Below are 18,412 nucleotides of genomic sequence, written 5' to 3'. Positions count from 1 at the left end.
GCAGCTCTAAAAATATAAGGATGCATATAAGGTATTAAGATGTTGCTGACTAGGGCAGAAAATATATTTCCTGTTCTGTTCTTCTGGTGTCTCTGGTTTATGTTGTCCTGCATTCCAACAGATTTCATTTTGTTCTGCCTGCAGAAGATAGAATGGAGTGTCCTGTAAAAGGGCATTCTCAGCCCTATGAAATAGACCAGATCAAGAGACCAATTCCACAGGAAACGTATAACTATACTTTACTGAGATAGTGTTAGCCCTTTGAGGTAGACCAGATTAGAAAACCAAAGCTATGAATGCTAATACTACTTTTATTTTATGGTTACCGTAACAGAATCTTGCAAGTTTCAATACTCTTCCCCACTTCCTCTCTTTTTCTCCATGAGAACTAAGGAGGGTAAGTCTGAGACGTTTTCTCAAATTACATTCCTGCTTTGGACTCAGTTTTCTTTTATCTGGACTCAAAGTTCTTTTATCCGTTGCGGCTCTTCCTCTTGTTCCTCAAGGCTACTCCTACAGCCCAGTACAGATAGGCTGTAGTAACAGAATCTTGGTTGTGTTTTTCCTCCTCTCCCTCTTCTACCCCAGTGAGTCAGGGAGGAGCCACCCTGAGGCTCTTTCTAATACTATCTTCTTCCTCCAGGCTTAAGGAAGGCTTCTGCCCTTGCTGTTTCTGCAACAGCTTCTGAATATTTCCTTCAAAGCCAACTCCACGGCTCTCTGCAGACTCCCATTCATAACACTTGTGCCAGGCAGGGGGAACCGCACAATATGGTCAAGAAATATCAAGATGGCAGACACGATTGCACCATTGTGGCCACCATCTTGATTACTCTGCAGACACCCCTGATGTCCGGGATGAGCAGTTTGGACCTACAGGGCAACATGTGACCCACGAAAGCCTCTTTTGTAGACCCCAAGCCCCTTCTCTCTTCACTGTTGAATGCGAGTGTCCCAACTGCTCAAAATTGGTTGAAAATTTCCCCACCATTTTGAAGCAGGAAACACACAAAGATTCTAGAGTGCTCTCTTAATTAGGTTTGCTTGCACCAAATGATATAAAGACGCTCCCCAAAACCCAGGGAAATCTACACCGTTAGCATCATTGACCCTTCAAAATGTTTAAGTGCAGTCCAAAGCTTTGTCCATGCAGGCTTTTATTAACTTATGGATTTTTTTATTGATTTTTCCCCATTTTATCAGTTTGTTAGTTGTTCAAGAAGCTGTAAAATTCATATTTATTCAGTGGGTGGAGTCTTGCCTTTCTCCCTACATTAATTATTCCTAACAGTTGTATTAGGAACGGAGGTCAGCTCTTTCTGGTTGATCAGGTAGCAAAATCTTCCTCCTTTTCAGTTACCCTGAACAGCTGCCTTGAAAAAAACCTTTAAACTAGAACTTCTTTTGGGAGCTTACTAAAACTGAGCCCAACCCAAGTTATCCTGAGTTAAGGCAGTTCCATACAATGCTTGAGTATTGATGAGAAGGCCGAGCTAAGACTGCCTTTCCATTTTTTTTTAAATCATGTGTGGAAAGCTATTACGAACCTCAGTCTTCAGCCACATCAGATGAATCTTGGTGGCTGTTTCCCCATTTTTTTCTGCTTATGGAAATGTGGAGTCAAAATCATTGTGAAACCTGGAATGAGTACTTTTAAAAAATGGAAATGTCTAAGAAAAATGCTCCTTAAGTTACCAATTCCACAAACCATTTCCTGTTTTTCATAAGTATATTTTTTTAATAAAATCTTTATGGTTCCCTTCCATCCTTCCATCCTTCCATCCTTCCATCCTTCCATCCTTCCATCCTTCCATCCTTCCATCCTTCCATCCTTCCATCCATCCACCCTTTGCTAGAAAATGGAGCTTGTGATAAGAAATAATTGAATGCCCTTTTCAGTCTCTCTGGCTTCCCCAGGAAATCCAGTTTCTAATATCTCAAAAAACACAGCAACCCTATTGGTTGATTTATATAACCATGGGCCTCTTCAGGGATAGCCAAAATGATGGCCTTGACTATGTGATCAACATAGCCACCTAGACTTTTTTGACCCTCCTCCCACAGATGCCTCTGCTTTACATATTTGAAAACTCCATACTCAGAAGATCAGCACCCTTGTCTGATGTGTTTGCAAGCAAGATGCCTAAATTTGGCTACAGGCACCTAGAGAAGGTCCCTGCATGCAATGGCTGAGGAGTCATATCCTTGAGAGGTGCATCTGTGCTGTTGTTTTTTTTTGCTGTTTGCGTAATTAGAACAGGGGCAAAATTGTCTGCAAAAAAAGGACCATTATGGCTTGGAAGACCACCATTCATTTAGAGAGAGCCCACCCGTGTGCAAGCACAAAAACACGCTCACTCAAAATAGGTCTCCTGTACAAATCTTTTGTATTTATACCCTGGTTCCCAGCCAGAAGCTTATTACAATCCAATAAGATAAAATATATACCACACTAATAAACAGAGCAATAAAACAGCTACCAACGACAAGATAAAAGCAACCACTCAACAGATCCTGAAAAATATTGTCAGTTCTAGTAAACAGGCTATAAAAGGTTTCCTTAAAAGGATCAAGATATCATTGCTGGCTTTTGAAAAGTAAGTATAGTCATGGGGGTGGGTAGCGATGGAGCTACTGGGAGACAAAATGGGGCAGTTCACCCCTTTTTCTATGATGCAATGCTCTTGATCTTTGTGGCCATCTTATCCTCATACACACCTCCCAGGAGCTGCAGGGAAGGGAAGCACAGGGATTATCTGGAAACAGTTCCAGAGAGCAAAAATGAACTGCTAAAGAGCGGGCCATGATTTCTCAGGTGGTCCTGCTGGAGATGAAACGCCACATGGAGATGAAATGACAAAACCATGGAAGGCAATCAAGGTGGAACCCATTTAGGATTTTGCAGGTGAACCCACCAACAGTCCGAAACAGAGTCCTGCATCCCCAAGAACTGTGGGATGGCTTGGGCACTGGTGCTGGGTCCTCTTTATGGGTTCACTCAGCAATCTAGCCAGAAGGATAGCAACTTCCAGATGCATAGCTCGAGTTCATATACCACACTTTAAGTCTTAATGCAGAGCCAGTTTCATGTAGTGGCTTAAGGCACCCAATTAGAAACCAAGAGATCGTAACTTTTAGTCCCACCTTAGGCGCAAAGCCAGAGAGTCATTCTTACCCTAAGAATCAATTTGGTCTAGAGCAGTGTTTCTCAACCTTGGGAACTTTAAGATGTGTGGATTTCAACTCCGAGAATTCCCTAGCCAACCAGCTGCCTGTGGAATTATGGGAGTTGAAGTCCACGCATCTTAAAGTTCCAAGGTTGAGAAACAGTGCTCTAGAGACTAAGGTCCTCAACTAGGAGCAGAGAAACCTGAGTTCTAATTCCAGCATTTCTTTTTGGCAAAATAAACCAAATAATATATTTGAGGTGCTAAATCATGTACAGAGAGTCAGTGTGGTTTAAGGCACAGGGCTAGAAAGCAGGGGACCATGAGTTCTACACCTGCCTTAGGCACAAAGCCAGCTGGATGACTTAGGGCCAGTCCCTGTCTCTCAGCCCTGGGAAGAAGAAGAAGTAAGGGCAACCCTCTTCTGAAAATGTTGCTGAAAACTACAGGGACTTGTTCATGTAGTTGCCAGAAGTTACGACTGTGTGCATGCATGCCTTCATGTCAATCACATACCCAAAACCTTACTGTGGTTTGCTTAACTATGGGCCTAGTGTGTTGTAAGCCATTGCATTTTGTAAGCCATGATATGACTTAGAATACTGGGCTGGCATTCGCTGAGTTTAGCAAGACAAGCGTATGTATGAGTCACTGCTTTGGCCAACCAACCAGTGCTACCAGCCATATCTGGATTCTCCTTTTTTCCTGAACTGGTATGAAAAGGCAAGATTGACTGGATTGATTAGCATGTTGTGTGAACTCAACCAGTTGTGGCTTAGTCAACTAACTCTTTTTTAAAGCAAACCTAAGTTAGCACAATGGGTGAAGCTGTCATTATACCGAGTTTTAAAGTTTAAAGGCACCAGAAACAAGCTCTGAGAGCAGATGTAAGAACTGAATCCTGGGACGGATGGCTTGAACTGACCTTCTACTTCTCCTATAGCGAGTGAAGATAGCTCTCTCCATCCTGATCCACACAATGTTGGTTATTTGTGGTTTTGTTTTAACATACTCCATGCTTGGGGGAGGGCTATCACCATCCCCCCATCCTTCTTTTTGCTTTCTGCTGGGAAGAAACTCATTGTAGATCGGAGGACCAGAATGAGAAAGCAATGCAGAGTAGTGGATTAGGGGAAGACAAGGCGTGGTGTAGACTTTGGGGGAGGTGGACTTTATAGTTTTCCTGAAGAATCTCTGTAATAATTTCCATTCCTTATAAAGAACTTTTTTTCCACTGAAACCCATTACCAGAAATTGCCTAAATCTTCATCCCTACATACGCACACTAAGACCATGTTTTTCTAACTGAACAGATCAGTTTACATCTTGTGACACTTAAAAAATAATAATTATACAAACAGAGATGTAGATTTATAGTTGTAAAGGTTTCTGGCAACTGGGATCATGGCAATTTCTTTGGGCCGTTTTTCATTTTTAGAAGAATCATTCCAACAAGCAGGGCCTGATTTTCTCAAATTCCTCTCTCGCTCTCTTCAGGCCATCTCTCTGTCTGGCCAGAAGCTTTTTTTCTTTTTTTTTAGAATGGCTACTTCACAAATCTGGAAAAACCCAAAAGAGATGTCAAACTTATTTCACCAGGAGATGATCAGATCGTAACACTGATTCCTTTAGTTCGGTACACGTGGGAGACACTTCCCCATGGTTTGCGACTACAATGCTCATGTTCCCTTGCCATTGACCATTCTGGTAACCAACCAGGTTGCCAACCCTGGGCCTAAACTGGGTTACCACATTTTCTTTGGCCACTTTTATTAAATTTGAGGGAAGCAAAACAAAAGTGGAAAAATGATTCAAGGAATGAGCTGAGCAAGTGGAAGAGAGAGTAGGGATTCACTGATGCTAATATAGCTACGACAGCTTTGCAATGATTTTTGCAAACTTTCTCTCCAGCTGGAGGGCAGACCAGAATGGGTGTCATAACTTGACCAGTTGTATGTGGAACTGAAAGGCAGGTGCATTTTGTCCAGGTACCAGAATGGCTGACCCAGCCCAATCTTCAAGTAAAATATGAGCTCTATCTGTAGGACATCTTCCTGACCATGAAGTTCTTTTCATGTTCTGGCCTGGCTAAGTCCATCAAAAGTGACCCTAAGGTTCTCCTTGATAGGAAGAGCTTAAAAGGACTTCTGAATTGGGTAGAGGTCAATCCGGAGCAATAAGATGATCTGCATTTCATGTGAAAGCCACATGGTCCTCAACTCAAATTGATTCCCGTGCCACCAGATGTCCTCCAGATATGCTCTACTACAGCACCCATCACCCCCCAACAGTGCTAGCTGAGATGACAGGGATTTTCTGGATCAAGGGAAGGAGATCCAACTCAGTTTCTTGATCGCTAGCTTCTGCGTCATCTCTGGCTATAACGTAACCTTCATTGCTTCTTTCTTCCTGTTAAAAATGATCTTTGACCTCCTTAAAAATGAGATGAAGGAACCCAAGTGAGAACTGGGGAGTTAACTCAGGAATCGAGGAATCCCTGAAACAGAATATGAAAAATTAAAGCTTCAGTAATCCTCCCTATTGAATGTATTGGGGGACAAACTCCTATATCAACTGGCAAAGACCCTGAAGATATTTTAGGGGGGGTGTCTGCTATTAAAAGCACAAGGGAGCACAATAGAAGAGAATGAAGATGAGAACTCCCACCTCCCAAAGCTGTCTGCTGGTGCCAACACCTTTTGTTGCTTCTGACTCCAGAGAAATAAACCCCTGAGAAATGGTTTCTCTTTCTGGGTGACTTGGCTTGACACATCTTCCTCCCCTTTCTCTCGGCTCACAAAGTTAGACTAAGCAAGTAGCTGAGGAGCTCCAAATATAGTCATCTCCTCTTTGCACGCAAAAAAGGAAAAGAAAAGCAACAGTCATAGCAAACAGAGACTCAACAGAACAGAACCCCGTCTTCACTGGGCACCCAGCTCCCCTTACGATATCCATTAGCTTTATTTATTCAACACGAGTCCTGCCAGCCAGGCTAGGGCAAAAGACTGCCGCAAATGCGTGTCAGCTCATTTATCAATGACGTAGCAGCGGAGACGGAGAGGTGCTTTTTCAGCCCGGGCTGAAATGAAATGAGCCTCTGCGTAGCATGGTTCTTTTTCTCTTGCAAAATACCCGTTCGGCATGACGGCTCCTCGCCTTTCTTTTCCGCCTCTCCTCTTCCCCTTCTCTTTCGCGCACAACAGAGGAACCCCGCGTCTCTTTTCTCCTGGCGGGGTGGACCCTTTTGACTCCTCAAACAAGAAGAGCGGGCTGCGCAGTATTGGGGGGGATGGCTCGTTTTAATCTGTAAGTGCAACTTTGAAATGCCGAGGCAGATTGAAAATTAGGCCCTAGAAATATAAAACAGGAGAGGAGGTGTTAGAATTTCAAGGTAGTCCAGGCAAGAAGTGTAGCAATGAATCCTAGCTCTGTCTTTATTGTAAGGTTATATCAACAGAATCTTGCAAGCCTGGAAGTATTTCTACCCTCTTCTCCTTTTACTCTTTGGAAAACTAGGGAGCATCCCTTCTGAGATGCTTCCCACGCCCCTTTTCCTTCCGTGGGCTGAGATACCTTTTACATGCAGGTTGTCCAGTCTGTGGCTCTCCCTCCTGTCTCCCAAGGTCATTCCCACGTCCCATTGCAGGAGGATATTTCCTGGTGGCCAATCTATACTACTATACCAACCTCCTGTAACTTTGGAGGATAACGTCAAGGCAACTTGAATGTCAACCTTCTTGGGGTCTGCTGACTTGGACATCAGGGGTGTCTGCAAGGGGTGGTAAAAAAAATCAAGATGGCAGCCATGATTGCGCAATCAAAGCTCGCACCCAAAAATAGACGGAGCTGTGATTGCACCATTATGGCTGCCATCTTCATATTTTTTCCCCCACACCGTTTAGACACCCCACTTGGACATCTCTAAAGAGAAAGCATGTCAAAATAGAAGACCGTGCAGCGTAAAATTGGACAGATGATCTTACATAGTATACCCTAATAGTAGCATGTTACATTTTTATTACAGAGAGTCATTGTTATGCTAATATTTTATCTCACCCATTTGATTTTATTTGTGGTGCATATTTTCAAATCTTGCTAGTCATTGACCGAATAAACATTATTTCCTTCCATTTCATTCCATGCCAGCAGTTTTTGCCCCAAATTCTATGCCCAAGCTACATAACCCTCTAACTTGGTTAATGACTCAACTCTTTATCTGGGGTCACCCAATACACTCAGTCCTATTCACTGAGTACAATACCCTGAAGAACTCCTTCTTCCCCCGAAAAGGGCCCAACTAACTAAATGTGGCATGTGTGAATACAGCCCCTAGTTCTTTAAGTGTGTCTTGCAAGAGCAACCCCAGAATTTGAGATCTTAGAGGCTACATTTCACCTCTGCTTTTCGCCTCTCCTTGCCTTCAGTCAGGTTGTTCAAAACTCCAAGCATCGGAATGGCTGGACGGGAACTCAGATTTTTGGCTGGTTCCAGTAGATGTTGATTTATGAAAAGGAGGAGTTAGAGAAGACGGATCCAGCCACATAAAGGATGCCAGAGTTTGGCTTAGGAACCAAACCGCATCAAAAGGGAACGGGGGTAACCAGCAACATGAAGGCCAGCTTGGGCAAGTCATCGGAGGCTTGATGGGGGCAGGAAGGGCGAAGCTAAGTTCTTTTGCGTTCCGCGCTTCCCTTTCGGACCAAATTAGTGCCATGCTGAGTCGTTTTAGCAGGAACAAATTTGGCACAAGCACTACAAAAGCTGTACTAGAAAGGGAGCAGGGTGGAAAGGAGAAAAACAGCCAAATCCCAGCTGGGTTCACTTTTCTTTTTGGGATTCTTTCCTTTCTCCTTTCGAGGTGGCTATGCTGAAGAGGGTGGGTGTTGTTGTTTTTTCTGCCTGCGTCTCAAGCCCTCTTTCTCCAGATGCTTCTGGCAAGTCGCAAACAACAGGCAGCTTCCTTCTCTGTCCCAGAGACCAAGAGGGGGGGAGAAAAAAAAGGATGACTTTGTGGGGGGCGGGAGAAAGACCCAGCCAAAGGAGCAGTGTTTCTCAACCTTGGCCCCTTGAAGATGTGTGGACTTCAAACCCCAGAATTCCCCAGCAAGTCCATACATCTTCAAGGGGCCAAGGTTGAGAAACACTGCTCTGGAGAGTGCAGTTAAGACGTACTAACAAAGATGACAGAGACCAAAACATGAAAGGAGAAAACGCCTCTCATTTCATGGCTCGTTTCTTGCTCCTGATGGAAGGAGGACAAAGAAGGAGCCAGCTTGGATCCAGAGCCCCATCAGCTGTTTTAAGTCAGGTGAGAGGATTTGACTATATCAGAATCCCCTTCTCAGGGGTGGAAGCAATGCTTCCATTTGAGTCGTTGCAGCCCAGACATGGGGAAATGCTATTCAAGCCTGTTTGCCCAGCAGCTTTTGGGCTAAAGCCATGCCAAGGGGGGTGCCACAAGACTCCCGGGCACAGATCCAGGGTTCCATAGCTTGATGAACTTTGGTTATCTGCCCTGTCTCACTCTCTCCTTTTCCTTCTCCTTGAGGGGACAGTCTGGTGCCAGGCCTGGCTGCAGCCAAACCTTTTTGTAACATTCAAGGAAAGAAAAAGAAAAGATGTCTCATTTAGGCTTGGGGGAAAGACCAAATGGACAGAAAGAGAGAGGCTGTTTTTCCACAAAATGCTGCACATGAATTGGCCCGTTTTTCTGGACTTGAGCAACACCCTGCATCACAAACTCTGCAAATGGATGGGTTTTGCACAACGCAGGAAGCCACAAAAAACCTAACCAAGGTTAAAGCCAAGTCAACCCAGCATGTTGGGTGAATGTTAGGTGCTGAACTGACTTGGTTGTGTTGCACAAACCTAGCTATGGAATGGATTGATTAGCGATTGGAGAAGAATGGGAGGGAGGGGAATAGGCACCCAGGACAAGAGACCCCAAGAGTGTGTATTCCCTTCAGCACATCATGCCTGTCCGTCCTGATAGCTGTGCTATTGGTCACTGTCTTGATGACCCACTGCATCTTCAAGACCTCGATGCATGTTGAACCTCAATCAAACCAGTGCTTTCCTTGTTTATTTCATGCCACCTGGCCTCAGGCCTACCTAACTGGCAGAAGATTGTACTGTTGACACAAATGGTTCTAGCTTCTTGGATATTGAACTGATTAGGAATAAGGAAGGAGGAACTGATGGGCCCCAGGAAGGAGGTGCCAAATTCTCTTTTCCAAAGTCTCCTTTCCTAACACACACCCAAAGAGACTCCCTTCTGATCCTGGGGACAGTTGGGGGCAGGGGGGAGGAGAAACAGAAGGTTTAGCTCTCCCTCTTTTACTTGATCATTTCCTGCAAAGAGCTTGGTCCAGCTTCTGAATTCATCTAGCATGAGTCTTGATTCATGCAGGCCTCCTTCCCTCCTCCTCTGCAAAGTTGTTGTTGGTGTGTTGCAACCTCTTTTCCGGCTTTCTAGTTGTCATTCTAATGTCCTGCCTTCTTCTCCCCACCTCTTCCCATAGACTGTGACTCCTACTGCAAGCCAGCCAAGGGCAATTACAAAATCAACCTGAAAAAGTACTGCAAGAAAGATTACGGTAAGAAGCGTTCTCCTTCTCCAAAGGCAAAGATTCCTCTTCCTGGCTTTCCTTATCTTTGTTTTAGCCTTATTTATTCATTTATTTATTGGACGTACATGGCTGCCTGTTTCATACAATGAGTTTAGGTGGATCTCCGCCTTGATGGCTCCAGCAAAAGTGTTTTCTTGGAGGGGTTTGCTTGCACAATGTGTTTAACTGGGTGAAAGACCTGGCTGCTAGGTTAACCATGGTTAGATGTTTTTGGGGCGCAGCCTAGTTTGTTGGTTTATGGTTTAACAGATTTATTTTATTTATTTATAGGATTTATAGGGCCAACAGTCTCATACAATGACTCTAGGTGGCTCGCAATGATCCATAAAAACAAAGATAAAACAGAAGTACCAGGCACCAGACCAAACTGCCTCCCAGCTCAACCCCCACCCTAGCCCAAAGCTTGGGGGAAGAGCCAGGTCTTCATGGTCCTCTGGAAGGCTAACAGGATGGGGATCCATTGGATCTCAGGCTGTTCCAAAGGGCTGGGGCAGCTCCTGAGAAGGTATGCCTCCAAGGTCCCATCAGATGGCAACATTTGAGGGAGAGGACCTGGAGTGCACCCACCCTATCTAACCTAGTAGGATAGGCAGATACCCCCAGGGAGAGGCAGTCCTGCAAGTAACCTGGCCCTGTGCCACGTTAGAGATGTTAGCTTCACACAACATGCTAAAAGATAAAGAATTTCTCCACCCTATCAGGACTCCTGGTAAACTATATAAATGGCAGTTTGGCAGCTGTCCTGGTTTGCCATCTGCCTTTTTCAATATTTTTTTTAAACTTCAATGTAACCTATAGCTGGTCTCCCATCCAAATGTTAACCAGGACTGATTCTGCTTAGCTTTTTCAAGCTGAGTCAAGGAGGGTTAGGTGCCATGACAGCCCACATGGTTCAGCCCAAAGAACTCCCCGAGACAGTGCCGAAACAGTTCTGTTGCGTTTATTAGCTTCCACCTCAAGACAGAATCTCTCCAGACTGAATCTAACTTCCCAAGCCAGCAAGCCAAAACACCGTGAATTCCTTAGGGTGGTGCCAGTCTCATCTTCTTAAACTTCCCACGCTCCTGTTGAGGGCTAAGGAAATGCTTATCTCCTCGAGCGCGGCCTTCATCCAACCATTCTTTCACAGGTGTAGTAGACTAGAATGAATTTGGTTAGTCAGTGTGTTACAGGAACCCAGATCTTTTCATGTTGTGTGAAGCAGGCCATTTTGCTAAGCCACAACAATGCTTATCTCTTTGGACCCATCCCATATTATGTGAATACAGCAATTGTGTTTTGTTAACTCAGCATCAGGGTTTAATATGTGGTGTGAATTCAGCCTTTGAGCAGAAAGGGTTCAAGTTATAGTTCTGTTTCCCAGAACAAGAAAACTGCTATATCTCTTTATGGAAGGTTAATGTTTATGCCTTGCAAGAAACAGAATTGTAATTTCTGATTTCAGTGTTTTTCAAACCAGCCAGACCTAGTTCTTGCATTCAGCCCATTTCTGATTGCAGGTAGAGTTTCATATTACCCGATGCTCTCCTGTATAAAACAATAGCTTCTTCCCTGTACACACACACATTTAAAAAAAACAACAAGCATGTGAAAGTCTTAGCCTTCACCTGATAAGCTACTCTCCTAGTTGCAGACAAGGTGTTTTGCTTTGCTTTTTTGCATGGCATAGTCAGTCCTGTAAGCCCCCATGTAATAGGTGGTTTCTGAACTTATAAAGATTCAAGAGACCATTATGTAAACAGCCAGTTTCCCTGTTATCAGGAAAGAGACCCGCCACCTTGCTAGATAATAAGGTATTTAGAAAGAACATCACTGCCCTAATGTACATGGGGATATATTGGTTTTGAAAGGGAATTTTTTTCTGTTTCTGGAATTTTTGTACCTTCCATCCCTCTCATCTCAATAAATCTTGCTAAAGAGAACTTTGCGAGAATCATGCCTGGAAAAGAATCCCTTTCAGTTCAGTTCAGTTCAGCCCGACCGTCTGGAATGGTATAGTCCAGACAGAGTCACCATTTCTGGACATGTAGGCTTCAGAAAGCATGTACTGCATCCAGTTAAGGTCTTCCTTGCTTCAGATAAATGTAATAGTGCCAAACACTACCAGATGCTCTTGTAGACAATACTTATATCTGGCTTTCTTTCGAAAGTGCATCCTTGGTCAGGGAATCAGAATTGAGGGCAGAATCTACTCCCAGTCTGAAACCTTATCCCTTACCCCAAGATATGACTATGTTGGTTATAGCCATCTTGATCAGAAAAGGAAGACACTCTACATATGCTCTAAGGCACTTTTGTTAAGCCCCTTAAGAAATTTGCTTCTAGTCCTTTCCAGTTCCTGCTGAGCAAATTTTAGACAAGAAAAGAAGGAACCGAGTAGGGGGATCAATATGTCTCAGAATTGTCTAAATTAACTCTGACTCAGGATTATCTTAATTAAGTCTAAATTCAGTTTCCCCACAACTCTCATGTTTGCTCTGCTGCCCGTCCCAAAAACAGTCCAGTTCCATATTCATCCATCTTGCATCCTTTCCCCAGTTTGAAATGAACCCAAAAGAAAAAAAATCCTTCTCAAATCTCCAAAAACATTGTGTGCCCTTTCCTTTCTCCACCCAGAGCCTCTCTGTCTGCCAAATATGTTAAAAAGCACATTTTTCTCTATTTCGCAAGGTGTGTGGGGTGGAGGGAGGGGTCTTGAATAGGATGGGAGGTCTGTAGAGTTGGGGTGCAGGGCATCCCGCCTGTGGATTGTTAATCACCCAGACATAAGCAGAGTTGCTCTCTTGAGCAAAAGGCAGAATTGCTAAAAAGGCCGAGGTTTTGATTGATCTTCCACAGGAACTCTTTGGTTCCAAGAGAAAAGATGTTTTTGGCAAGGTAGAAAGGGAACGGGAATTTCAAATACTCATCCAAGGGCTAAGAGACCGGGTGGCAGCTGTGGAGCTGAAAGAAGAGGAAAAGTCTTTTCTGCTGAGGCACAATTGGAGATCATTACAATCAGATATCATTCATTCATTTCATTGAAACATTCCTTTGGTTGATATTTCCCATATCCCAGGTTCTTCGAGACAGACAGTGGGAGAGAGCAAATGTATAAAATCCATAATTGAAAAAAGAGAGACAAAGATGTCTCTAAAATGGCCTTGGGGGTGGGGGAGAGAGAGAGATTAAGAAAGAGAAAGAGAAATGCAATCGAACATCTCAAGAAGTTGATGAGCTTTGTATTCCTTCACCTGGTGTCAGCCTTACCAGGTATACCAGACAGGAAACATGACCAGATAAACTAATTCTACTTGATTGTAAAGCTATGTTAACAGAATCTTGCAAGTCTGAAAGTACAGTTCTCCTTCTTGTCTCCTTTACAGCCCAAGAAACTAGGGAGGGTCTCTTCTGAGCCTCTTGCTCTGCCCGCTATGTAGCTGCAGGCTATGCTGTCTCTTATCTGACTGTTCTCTAGGCAGTATCTCTTCGCCCTGTCTCCCAAGGTCTTTCCCACATACCATTACACCTGGAGTGTGATGGACTGGAATGGAGGAAGGGGGGTGAAAACGGTGCTCTTGTCTCCAGAGCAACGCTCTGGGGATAAGCGGAGAAAGCTGGCGCATCCCTAAACATTCCAGAAGATAGTAGAGAGTTGTGCCTGGGAACTACTGGTGAGTCTAAAAAGATTGATGTCAGGCCTAGCCCAAGGAACTCCTGGAGACCGTGTAGGTTCAATCAACAAGGTTTATTAGCTAGCGCTTATTTACAGAATCTTTTCAGACTGACCAGTAGTTCCCAGGCACAACTCTCTACTATCTTCTGGAATGTTTAGGGATGCGCCAGCTTTCTCTGCTTATCTCCAGAGCGTTGCTCTGGAGACGAGAGCACCGTTTTCACCCCCCTTCCTCCATTCCAGTCCATCACATGGAGACACAAAACTCACCAATTTCATATGCTCACCTCAAATATGAGAGGATGTATGCCCTCCCAGAATTCTCCTGGAGAAGAACTCCTTTAAGTATGCTGTGCAAAACCAGCCATGGGTCAGTCCTTCAAAGTAGACCAGAGTAGGAAACCAAAGTCATTGTAATGGCATGTGGGAATGACTTTGGGAGACAGGAGGGAGAGCCACAGACTAGGCAACCATCATGCAAAAGATATCACAGCCTACAGAAGGAGAGGAGGTATGGGAAGCATTTCAGAAGGGACCCTCCTTAGTTATCTGGAGTGTAAAGAAGAGGGGAGAAATACTTTCAGTCTTGCAAGATTCTGAAGCGGAGCTCAGTCATACCATCATGGCCACCATTTTGACCATACCCTGCAGAACCCCCTGGCCATGTTAGTCTATGGTAGCCCAAAATCAGAAGGAGTCTGGCCACACCATTTGCAACTAAGAAATTTTATTAAAAAGCTACAGCTCATTTCATCAGACACCTGGAGCAGCTAAACTGGTGTAGGATTTAAACTGAGATAAGGTGGAGGGGAAAGCAGGGGAAGACAGGTTTGTTATGCAGATGTAGATTACATGCGAGAGAGAGTACAGGTACAAATGTATCGCTGAACACCTGTAATGGGTTAAAAACACATTGTGTTTATTGAGGTCTTCTAAGATAACCTGAAGCCTTTTGATGTATGTAAGTTTAGCAGTCTCTTGCTCAATTGTGCCGATAAAGAGCTACTTTGAAATCTAAAATGAAGTGTCCCAGGCAGTTGAAATGCTCTGATGCTACTTTGTCTGCGTTTTGAGTCCTGATGTCATACTTGTGCTCATTAATTCTTTTGCACAAAGTCCAGCCTGTTTGTCCTAAGCAGAAGTTGCACATGCTGATAAATCTTTGGCTAAGGAAGAGTCTGAGCATTAAGCCGGCATGTTCTTTCTATCCCTGGGCTGCTGTGTCTTTACACTTTCTTGTCTTGTCTTCCCCCTTCAGTTGTCCAAGTCAACGTCCTAGACATGGAGACAGTGGCCAACTGGGCCAAATTCACCGTCAACATCCTCTCGGTCTACAAGTGTCGGGATGAGCGGGTGAAACGGGGAGATAACTTCTTGTGGATCCACATAAAAGACTTGGCTTGCAAATGCCCCAAAATCCAAATCAGCAAGAAATACTTAGTTATGGGAATCAGTGAAAACCCCAGTGACCGGCCAGGACTAATGGCCGACAAGAACAGCTTGGTGATCCAATGGCGGGACGCCTGGACTCGGCGCCTTCGGAAACTGCAGAGGCGGGAGAAAAGGGGGAAGTGTTTGAAACCATGATTGGTTCAGCCTCACGTCTGTTAACACACACCTCCTTCCTTTTGCACCCATTGGTTGCCTGTGCACTCCACTCAACAGACTGTTCCTAAAGACTCTGTACATATGCGTAACATATGAATGGGTGGATTCACCTGTGTATAGTGTATATTTTGACAAAGGTTCCTGTGGGGGTGGGGGTGGGGGGGGGAGAGGTGAAATGGATGTGTCTATGAGTGCAGTGTTTTTGGTTTTAATGTTTATTAAGAATAACATGGTAAGGACAAACCTTTAACAAGGAGCAAAGTGAAGGAATGGTCTTCTGGGGCCAGCTCATTAAAGGAATATGGAAGAAGACAGCTCAGATCATCTCTGGGCCAGTATGACTCCCTCCTCCTTATTAAAATATATATGTATATGTATATGTATATGTATATGTATATGTATATGTATATGTATATGTATATGTATATGTATATGTATATGTATATGTATATGTATACGTATACGTATACGTATACGTATATGTATATGTATATATTTACCCCATCTCTCTGATTCTTCCATATTCCAGGGATGTAACCATATTCAAAGCCAGGTGGGAGAACCGTCAATAGAAATTTGTTGACAACTCTGTGGCTGACCTAGTAGATGGACAAGGTTTCATGACTCCAAAGTGTTAACAGTAGCCGTGACAAAATGGCACTTCTCCGCTGCCCTCTGCCTGTCTTGCCCTAAATTATGCTGTAAAATGAAGAATGTTTCTGCTAACCAGGACTGGATTCTGCCTGGCAGGGCCAGGAGCTCAATTCAGTTCTGGTTCTCCGAACAAAGCCTCCGTCTCAGTACTTTTTAATTCTAAATGGATGTGTTTGGCACCAGGCTGCAACGGGTAGAACAGAGTGTGCTAGTAAAAAGACTATCTGGCAAGCCTTCGTTGGTGACAGCCCTCACACACACTCACACCCAGTGCCCATCAACGCAAGAAAGAACTTTAGGGCGCCTTAGAAAGATCTGTTGTGGCACCAGCAGCTCAGCTCTGTGATGCTATGTGAAGCGTGACTCTTGACTGTCTCTGCTGGGGAGGGTGGTGAGTGGAGGGCAGGGAAAATCCACCTACACAATTTCTGTAGAAATTCTCCAACAGTTTCTGGGGAAAGGTTGACTACCATTTTTGGTTCATGAAAAGCCAAAGGGGCAATCACAGAATTCCTTGCTAGCTGTTGAACTTCCCCCATGGTCTCAGTGTTCCTCAACCTTGACAACTTTAAGATGTGTGGACTTCAACTCCCAGAATTCCCCAGCCAACATTGCTCTAATTGGTCATCACTCCTTGGCAGGTCTCCTTGGAGATTTCTGGAGATGGAAGATGGGAATTCTGGGAGTTGGAATCCACACATCTTAAAGTTGCTGAGGTTGAGGAACACTGAGCTAAATCAAGGAAGTATCACTTTTTCTGAGCTGAGAGCCATAAAGGGCTCTGGAATGTGAGGCAGATGTGAGGTGGAGCAGAACCCAGCCAAAACTAAACATGATTTCATTGACATGTAGTGGACATTCATTAAATATAATGAATATGACTCTTTCCTAGTTATTTATTTCAATATTTTACCCTTCTGTTATATTAAATACTACAACTCAGTTGGTGATAACTTTGAGGATACCGCATCTAGGATACAGATTTCTTTTGTTGGGGGCATCAAAAAAGTCATGAGGGCAATCTCAACTGCACCATCAAAGCCTTGCTCCTTTTTCACATGCACCATGCATACGATGAACGTACCAAAGGGGTGTGGCTGCCATCCCATAGTTTCAACTGCTATTCCAAATTTTTTGACACTTGCCCCCATGGATCCCACTCTTCTGGGGCCATATTTCAGTTTTCAGGACTCATCTGCAGGATTAAGGTCCAGGTTTTGTAGTTCCACTCAAGATGTAACCTTATTCCAGGATACTGGGGGGTGAAGGGAGGAGCGGACTTAACTGCCATCGCAAAATATCAGTCAAGAATATTCCTCAAAACAGGTTTTTTGGGAGGGCTGAGAAAATATTAAGATAGACAGATCAAAAAGATCATGCTCTGTTCAAGCTCCCATTGCATGAACCTTGAAGTATGCATAAATTTGCACATGATAAAAACGTCATGTGTTTCTTTATAGATTATGCATGTATGCATTTGCCATTTTAATTTAAATATATCTATTTAAAGAAAAAATGTTAGGATCCAATCCATTGCAGGCAATATTTGAGCAAGGAGGGTTTGCAAACCTGATGTACATTCCTTAAAGCCATATATTGGGTGCAGGAACTTGCAGGCTGAAACCTCATTGACTTCCAAATCGTCATATTATACCCCACCACCTGTTTTACAGTGGTGGTGTTTCTCTTCATGTGCCCCCCAGTCCCCCAGCAATTCACATTCCCTCCAGATTGTACCACTGTCCTGAGATGAGCTGTGGGGTTTTGTGTTTATATAAAACATGTAAGCTGCCTGGTGGAGGCCTTTTTTACCACCAGCCCCCTTCCCAATAGCTAAAATGTTCTTCGCCCAGATTTACAGTATCCCTGTGAATGTGATAACAGTTAGGGGAGGGGGAACCTTTCTTTAGCTCTCTCCCAGAGTCAGAAGAAGCAAAATTTTCAGCTGTGGAGCTATTGGGTTGATCTGGATTTGGGTTATGCTTTGAAGAGACTCATCGCAATCAGTGGAACTTGTGCACCACAACTAACTGAAGTTGCATTGCTTCTAGAGCCTCCAGTCTAAATTATGATTAAATCAGCATGTGATCCAATACAAGCTAGACCATAACTTGCATTTCAGCCATGGCTGCTGCTGCTGCTGCTGCTGCTGCTGCTGCTGCTTCTTCTTCTTCTTCTTCTTCTTCTTCTTCTTCTTCTTCTTCTTCTTCTTCTTCTTCTTCTTCTTCTTCTTCTTCTTCTTCTTCTTCTTCTTCTTCTTCTTCTTCTTCTTCTCAACATCCCACTGTGGGTATCTGCATTTGCCATCCAATAAAATCAACTTCAGTCCACAAAAAAATGCCACAATAAATCTGTAAGTCTTCAAGGTGTGACCAGACTTTTTTTGTATGTGTTTCCCTTTTATTTTGCTGAAAATTCATCCTGTTGGATTAGCGCCTGAAGATAACTTCTGTTGGTTGGGATTACCAGCTAACCACTGTTGATGCAGGTTCTTTCAATCCTTCACATTTTGATTGGGGCTGACACAACTGTGATTACCTCAAGAGGATTTCCATAAGGGTCTTGAAAGTAGACCACCCCACTGAAAGTAATTTTTCTAAGCAAGATTTTCATGGTCTTCTGGAAGAGTAATGATTGGGATGAAAGCGACAGAATTGCAAGAATTTCAGTAATTGAATTATTTCCAGTTTAGACTCCGT

The 18,412-nt window shown here is 43.8% G+C and overlaps 1 protein-coding gene across 1 annotated transcript in view; it reads left to right on the top strand.

Moving 5' to 3' along the window:
• NTN3 (netrin 3) overlaps nt 1-18,063 on the top strand; it is a 121,616-nt gene extending 103,553 nt beyond the window's left edge. Inside the window, exons 6-7 of the mRNA XM_088148161.1 lie at nt 9,689-9,763; nt 14,710-18,063. Of these exons, the coding sequence (XP_088004287.1) occupies nt 9,689-9,763; nt 14,710-15,038 (404 nt within the window). The 3' untranslated portion in view covers nt 15,039-18,063. The remainder of the gene's footprint in view (nt 1-9,688; nt 9,764-14,709) is intronic.
• The last annotated feature ends 349 nt before the right edge of the window (nt 18,064-18,412 follow it).

This window comes from Python bivittatus, unplaced genomic scaffold (genome assembly GCF_059951505.1).
Source record: "Python bivittatus isolate LINGU-HERP-01145 unplaced genomic scaffold, Pbiv_v1 ctg000560_np1212, whole genome shotgun sequence".
Lineage (NCBI taxonomy): Eukaryota > Metazoa > Chordata > Lepidosauria > Squamata > Pythonidae > Python > Python bivittatus.
The sequence above is the reverse complement of the archived record's forward strand: the minus strand, read 5'-3'. Positions and strand labels throughout refer to the sequence as shown.